General features: G+C 31.8%; 1 protein-coding gene across 1 annotated transcript; it reads right to left on the minus strand.

The window, feature by feature from the left end:
• Window positions 1-814: 814 nt before the first annotated feature.
• On the minus strand, window positions 815-8,196 carry LOC143072163 (2'-5'-oligoadenylate synthase 1A-like). Its single transcript, XM_076246987.1, has 5 exons — window positions 7,868-8,196; window positions 6,502-6,844; window positions 5,784-5,962; window positions 3,314-3,498; window positions 815-1,891 (listed from the first exon to the last, which is right to left on the minus strand). Exons 1-5 carry the CDS (start codon window positions 8,036-8,038, stop codon window positions 1,723-1,725), a joined length of 1,047 nt encoding a protein of 348 aa, XP_076103102.1. The 5' UTR covers window positions 8,039-8,196; the 3' UTR covers window positions 815-1,722.

The raw sequence follows: 8,196 nt of genomic DNA on the forward strand, positions 1-8,196 counted from the left end.
TGTCATTAATATCATCCACACCTTGTATGTAATCCTGCTCGCTCACGCATCTAGAATTAACATCTCCACCAATATACACAAAGCCTTCATTTTGGTAGCAATAAACTTGTTGTAGCAGATCATTATAGAATTTTTCACCATCATTCAAACGACTTGACCCTTCCGGTGGTAAATAGCAAACACAGAAACATATATTGTTTGAATCATCATATTTATGTGATAATTTAATCCACAAAATATCTTCCACTGAACTATCAAGAATTGAAACACTGAAATTATTCAAAACTTCAACTTTTATCAACACACCCACACCACCAGATCCTCTCTTCGTTTTTGCATTTTTAAACTTTCTATTATGGCCATACCATTGATAACCACTAATTTCAATATAATCATCGTTTTTTAAGAAGGTTTCACAAACACCAATTATATCCAAATCAAGGTAATTCAAAACACTTTCTCTAATCCTAGAATTATCAGAATTTTTATATTTAGACCAACCATTTACGTTCCACACACCAAGCCTGACGTTTTCCTAACTTGCTTTATTCGGGAGGATTCTACCACCAAAAACTTTGAAATTCCGTTCTTTTCCAACCATTTTAAGAATTTGCCGTAAATTGTTGTCATTGTTACGCATTTCAGGTGTAAGATCATTTTCAATATCAACGTTTGCAAAATTCTTAGACTTTTTCAAACTGGATTTTGATTTCATAAGTTTTTGCTTTTGTTCAAATGTATCTACCGTTGCAATAATTAAACCAGTCTTGTTTTTGACTTTGGGTATTAACCTTTTTGCCTGACTAACTTAGTTTTAATCCGTCTCGTAATAACTTATCAACAGAGTTCATCGTGGCAGATGGATCATTTATCTCTATCGTACACGGGGCTAGGTTTTTAATAACAATGTTACATTTCTTATTATTTGCGGATGGTTTTGCAACTTCTGCGTAAGATTTCGTGAGTTTATCTAAATCAGATTTTATATTGCCTATGTCCTGATTTATTTGCTTTTTGAAGTTGGAGATTTCTTTACCAAATTCTTCATGCACGACCTTGCGTACAGCATCAGCTATCTTTTCCGATAATCCGTCCTCAAATTTCTTCTCCAGATTATCCATACGACTACTTAGAGAATCGAAAACTGAATTCACTTTCTCTGTCAAAGTATTAATTGCATATAAAACTGCTGACTCTGAGTTATTAGGATCGTCATTTTTAACCCTTTTGTTGTTGTTTTTCATCTCAGTTTCATTTTCGGGCCCATCTAAATTTTGCGAGGGTTTGCGTTTACGTTGGTCTACTTGATTTCTTATTGTGCTATTTGAAATATCTACTCCCGCCATATTTATGTTTTTCATTGTTCGTACAAGTAAAGTGTTTGTGTCACCGAATAACTGATTACTAGTTCACTTTTGAACCACTGAAGGTTTTAAACAGTATCTAAATACAAAACTTACTGGTTTTGATTGTATATAAACAAGTTATTCCATATAAATCTAATATATTTCCACAAAATTTTCACAGCGAAAATTTTCACTTCATTTCAGCTTGGGCATGCGCATACATCATATGTTTTTTTTTATTTAACTTAATGTTATGATTGAGCGTAACTGTTACATTAATTGTTTTAAGCAAACTTTTGGCGATACGAAATCAACCGTAAATGATTTGTTTATTTTAAGCACTATGTCGTCTGAAATCAGTCATCACGTACGTGACCTAATGCATACTTTCTAGAGCAACAGCTGCGTCACTTTCTAGTCTTGAAATGTCCGGTTCACTGAGAACAACTCTTTCTGATTCATTACGATTGATCCAGTACTGCTCTGTGTTTGGACGGAATAGATTGTGATAAGGATTAGCTGGATCCATTATGTATGGACCATCCCTGTTAGTAAAAGAATAAAGGAAAATAAACATTTTGTAAAGTTCGTGCGTTCGAAAAACAAATTGCGTTGTGTGATGACACGAACAAGGAAATAAATGGATTGAGCATTGAACAAATATTTCATTTCCTGAATTAATTTAGTTACAAAAGTTTATACATCATAAAGTGCTATGGCAAATATCTTCTCTAATGAACGATACGATATGACGCAATGTAAAACATAGATGTTGATCAATGACCAATGCAACAGTGACTAGATAAATGAATATTAGATAAATGCTTTCAGAAGGCTATTCAAATTATGTGACTGCGATATGGTTGGCGGCAGATCTTTTAAAAAAAGGGTTTAAGGTACAAGCACGGGTATGAATCACACATTCAATAGATAGTTATAAATAATGAGTATTTCGATATCAAAATACATGCAGTTTTGATGAGATGGCGAGTAGTTGCAAACAACAATATTCATCTTTATATTGCGAGTTTGATTTATTTTTATGTATACATTTTAATCTGTTGATTTGTTGAGGTTGGAGGACGTGTTTTTAAAAACAATCGGCATTTCCACGAGAAACAAATATGCTCCTCTTTTTGCCGACTTGTCCCTCTAATCATTGAGACTGACTTTATACAGAAAGTTCAAACTTTTAGAAAGAAATCTTTGCATCGTAAATTTTACGGACACCATCACGGTTATGAAATATCTGTTTTACAGATGACGACGGATATATTCCAATTTTTCTGACTTAAAAATGAGTTTGTACTTTAAAAATGTGAAATACGACGGATGTTACATGCACGGAGCACCTAAGATCACCCCTAGTTTTTAGAAGGTTTACATTGCTCAGTTTATTTTAGTTGTCTATGTTGTGTTTAGTGTACTGTTTTTTGTCTGTTCGTCTTTTTCTAAATTTTTTTACCAGCAAAACATAGATTACATTCATTACAAGCCAAAACAATATACATAGCGAAGGAGTTGAGATATATAATGTACATACAGGTTAAGATGGTGCCAAATAATATCACCATGACGGTCTTGGATCTAACCATAGTATAAGTTCTTTGGATGAATTTCAGAAATATGTTGAGAAGAGTCTTGATATTTCAACGAGATCATATGACCAATATTATGGTCAGTGTTGCTCAATTTATCAATAAAATAACATTTGGGCTGGTTATTACTGATTTGGTGATAAACTTTGACAACATCTATTTATGATCATCAGGGCTAAACAAAAAAAAAAAAAAAAAAACTTACACCGAAAAAATATTGAAAAACACACAATAAACCCGACCAACACCAAACTAACCAAATATATTGCATATTTGTTAAAGGATATTTAGTCTTTGTTATTCAAATGTAACCAGACCTCAGCAACATATAGTTTTATATAATCTGAAACATAATTTGTAAATACGTACGGTCTTCCATAATCGTCAAGGTTGTAGTTTGTATTCCACTCAACATTCATATTCTTGCTATCTTTAAGTTTTTCAAATATTCCGTTAACAATTTTTTCTTCCGTAATTCCACCAGGCTGTGGTCTATTGAAATCCTCGTACGTTTTTATAGCTAACAGTTCAATGGCATACGAAGACAGTTTGTGCTGAAAACAAAACAAAAATGAAACTCCATACCTAAAACCCCATTTGTATAATACGATTACTAGATATTTTCAAGGTATATGTGATTCGAATACAGAATTTTAGATATAAACAAAGGAATCAGTAGTATATATATTGCTGTTTGAAACTCATAAATCGATAGAAAAAATCAAATTCGGGTTACAAACTAACACTGAGGGAAACTCATTAAATATAAGAAGAGAACAACGACACAACATTAAAATAAAACACACAGAAACGAACTAAGCATCAGACAAAATCCGATGAGAATAACAAATATAACACCAAAATAAATACACGAATTTGGGATGGATTTTTACTCCACTTTAAGAAAATGTTTTTTTCAAAAGATCAATGAGTTTACATCAATCATATCATAATTTACGGACTCAATAAACGACATGACTAAATGAATTAAGATTTTATATTCTTTTTTTGATTATAACTCTACAGGTTAAGCAAAACATCCAGGATGAGTAAACATTCTTATTATATTTATATACCTATATGGAGTTATTTTCTTTCAGAACGACAGGTCATTCTTTTTCAGAATCAACCCGGACGATACCATGTTTCAATGTTATATACCTATATGGAGTTATTTTCTTTCAGAACGACAGGTCCTTCTTTTTCAGAATCAACCCGGACGATACCATGTTTCAATGATATATGCTCCAAGGCATAAAATAATGACCTGTGTGAGGTCATTATTTTCCTTGATAAACATGCAATCTATGATTTACTAGTACTTCAAAACTTTATTCGTCTAATAGTATTTTGTTGCCGATTTGGAAATTTATTTTTTAAAGTTCAATCGATTATAGGTGTAAAAGAAACCGTCATTGTTGTCCCGCATTTTAATTTTAGAGACAAATAACGTGAAGTTTTGTTAAGTTATCGCTACAATAAAGAAACATTATCATATATGTCAGATGATTTTTAATGTAGACTTTCATAAAATAAATCCAGATTTAACATATTCGTGTGTAAGATTTTGAAAATCTTATTCAAACTGAATAGGTTGATTGATTTTTGGTTGCTTGCTTAACGTCCAGTGGCAAATATTTCATGCATGTTCAGAACGATACACACTGAATAGGAAATCATACTGTGACCTACATGTATTTATATTCGTCTTCGTGTCAGTTCTTAACTTTTTAAAATTTATGTATACCTTTTACTCTATCAAATGATCAACTAATAAGATAATCTTATATTCTATTGAATAACATTAACGTAACTCACGAAAGGGTCGGGTGCGGAGGGTACATAATTCATTCGATTCAAGTAAAATTGTTAAAAAAATAACCACTTTTCCGCGATAGAAATAACATAACAAATAGAGAAAAAAAACATACCTCTCCCCCTTTTCCATAAGCTAAGTGGTACAATAAAGTACTTACAATGTGTCTTGTATTTGTCATACACCGTTATCGGATGGTAACAACACATTCGTGTCTTACTTCATGCAGTTTAAGTAATATTTCTATTGTGTATGGATAATAATTTTTAAAAGGTTTATATCTAAATTATTTAGTGAGTTTTATTTCACATTCTAAATGAGCCGAAGGGCGTATTAAAACCTGAACGCATTAGAAAGAAATATCCCACTTTAGCGTTGTCGGTAAAATAGGATACTAAATTTTACAAATCTTTATCTATCCCTCCGGTCGGTCTTTCATTTGATCAATCCTGACAACTCTCGGTGTGTTCTACGACAAGAAAAACCTTAAAATATGCATTATCTATAACATAATTATAATATTCTTCATTAATTATCTAAATCCACAATAAAAAAAATCAAGTATCGTGGATTTTTTTTCTAGATGATTCATATCTCATTGAGATAACCCCACATCTCCGTCTAATTACAACCAAAAGATAAAAATATAGTATTTTATAGTAACAATGGAAAACTAATTAGGTTATATAAATTAGGGAGATATGGAATGTTCAACACTGATACAATAAGAACGCAAATATGAAAACAATGTTTTTTCCGTCTTTAATCTACCTGCAAATAACTGACTACGGTCATTGAAACTGTTTACAAGTGTATTATGTCCAAACTAAGTGTTCCATAGTCTTATTACTGTTTTAAACAGTTTAAAAATGAATTAGTATGACAGAAAATATAAAAATGTTCTTTATTTTTAAAACAGTAGATATGCACTAAAGGTTATTTAATGTTTATTAAAAAAAAAAATTTCGACAACAACGCGATAAAGAAAATTTGAAAATTAGTAAATCATTATAAAACACCAACCTGGTTTGATTTAGCCCAGTCCTTTGTCACCCGAATGGCTCTCTTTACTTTTTCTGGTTGACTTTTCACAAAGGATACCTGAACCGGCGATAAACATTTGGCATAATAATCTCTCTGCTCTGGATGTGCTTTCATTTCTTGATATATATTTGTCAAATCCTCTGGAGAGAAGGTTCCAGCTAAACAGATAAATGTGTACAAACGTCAAAGAAATAATGGCTTATAAAGGGATGATCTTTTTTAGATAATTTAGTTTTAACATGAAAGACACTAACAATACTTATTGGCTTGTAGTAAAGGGATATATATTTTTAGCAAAGAAAACCTAAATGCATGTTACAATTTGTTCATACAAACTTTATCTTATTTGACAGTCGAATCAATTTTCAGTTGTATTGACAACAATGCGCGAACAAAACAAACAGATATAATAGGTACAAATGTCAAATATACATTGTGTTGTAATCTTAATTACTTAAAAAACAAAAAACAAATATGTAACACAAAAACACAAAAGAACAAACTGAAGAAAAAACTGTTCCCAGCTACACCTAATACCAACAGTTTGAAAGCAAACAAATATAAATCATTGGGGGAGACAAAGGGGGTGGGGGCCATCGACAACCACCCAAACGAAACAGCATAAACCGCTTAAGATCAATTTTGCACTAGGGGTTTGTAATTTATGAAATGTTTGTACTATTTTGATTTATCTTACCCGTGCCACTGCTTGATAAATTTGGTAAGATAATTAAATCAACAGGCATACTGGTACCATCTGGTAATGTCATAGTAAACGAAATTGTAAATGGTGTCCTTCTTACATCTGACACTTTAAATGGTTTATTTTTCTTTAGATGTCTCCGTCGTGCCTTTTCCTCATTTGACAATGGACCATTAACAGAAGAAAACGTTCCACAACATAGTGCGGTATGGAGCTCATGTTTTATTTGTTTTAATTTCTTCATCAGGTCCTCTATAGATTTTATGTCGTTTACCACGAAAAGTATATCGAGATCGGATTTCCCTTTCACAGCAGTTCCTTTACCCAGAGAACCACCCTACGAAGATAAGAAATGGAATTTTGCACTAGTCATTAGTACCTACGACTATTTGTAGATCGATATTTTGTGCAGGCCAGTTAATTTGGTTAGTTAAGTTTGAGTTCAGAACCAACGTTAAGATTAATGTTTGTTGAAAAATCAAGAAAATTTTAAAAAGATATCGAAAAGAAATAACTAGAACACGTTTAATATGGCATGATTTTATAATTCTAACACCTGTTCCAACACGATTCCAACAACAACACTATTTAAAATGCATTTCAATCAACACAGGTGTAAAGAAATTATCCGAGTATTTTGGTGTGTGTTCACAAAGTATGTTTGCTACATGAAGAAGTAACATAAATCATTTTAATTATTTTCTAAACAAATTGCGATTGTCACTATGTGACAGTGTTCTGGTAAATTACTTTACCTGGTCTAGTAGACAAATAGTTATCACAGGCCAGGGTTATTATAATATTTCAAAATTCCAGACGCACGTTTCGTCTACATAAGACTCATCAGTGACACTAATATCAAAAAAGTTATAAAGCCGAAAAAGTACAAAAAGTGTTATAATTAGCATGACTAAATATTGGGATTTTTTGTTCCTTTAACATTTCTGTAATCTACCCATTAATCTTTCTGTCTTTTTAATGTAACTTTGAACTCAAACTTAATGACAAGTAAAAATTAAAAACAAAACGTTTTCTGGATTTGCCTCAACCAATAACGTTCAAACCCGAAAATATAAAAGCCAAAGATACACAAAAATCGAAAGAAGTATATGACTTTGCTGAACCTAAAATAATAGCGTGATATATCTAAGCTCAAAATTGTCTCGAGGAGTTGAAACATCAATCTCTTAATAATTTCTTCGTTTACAAACGTTCAAATTAAGAACTTTCTGTGTTAAAGCACGCCAGTATTAGACTACTGACTACTGAGCTGATGATATCGTCGGGGACTTATATTCCCCTCGCAGATATGTTAATAACTAATGCTTATAAATAAGAAAAATCTTAACAATATAGTTACCTTAATTGTTGATGCAATGCTGTATGGGGTAACTTCGTGCATAAAGTTAACAATCTGACTGGTGCATTCTCCACACTTGGCAAGATAGTTTGCATCCGGATTAACTTCACTATCTATAAATGATGTTAACTTTCCCCCGCTGTCACCATAAGTTAAAGAATATGTCCCCATTTTGAAATATGACACCTTAAATACAATGTTGGATTCAAGTGCATGCGTTTCTAAAAATGAAATGTTGATCCTGCTTTAATAAAATAGTAAAATTAATTATTTATGACAATTAAAATAGACGGCAAAAATATATCTACAAATATCAATCCCCTTGGTGC

Source organism: Mytilus galloprovincialis, chromosome 1 (assembly GCF_965363235.1).
Source record: "Mytilus galloprovincialis chromosome 1, xbMytGall1.hap1.1, whole genome shotgun sequence".
NCBI lineage: Eukaryota > Metazoa > Mollusca > Bivalvia > Mytilida > Mytilidae > Mytilus > Mytilus galloprovincialis.

Bases quoted from the DNA above. Each gene is read 5' to 3' on its own strand.
- LOC143072163 (XM_076246987.1), bottom strand. From the start codon at position 8,038: ATGGGGACATATTCTTTAACTTATGGTGACAGCGGGGGAAAGTTAACA. The intron at 5,963-6,501 runs GTAAGATAAATC...TTATCTGTTTAG, and splicing joins TTTATCAAGCAGTGGCACGG to CTGGAACCTTCTCTCCAGAG. The intron at 1,892-3,313 runs GTACGTATTTAC...TTTTACTAACAG, and splicing joins CTTGACGATTATGGAAGACC to GGATGGTCCATACATAATGG.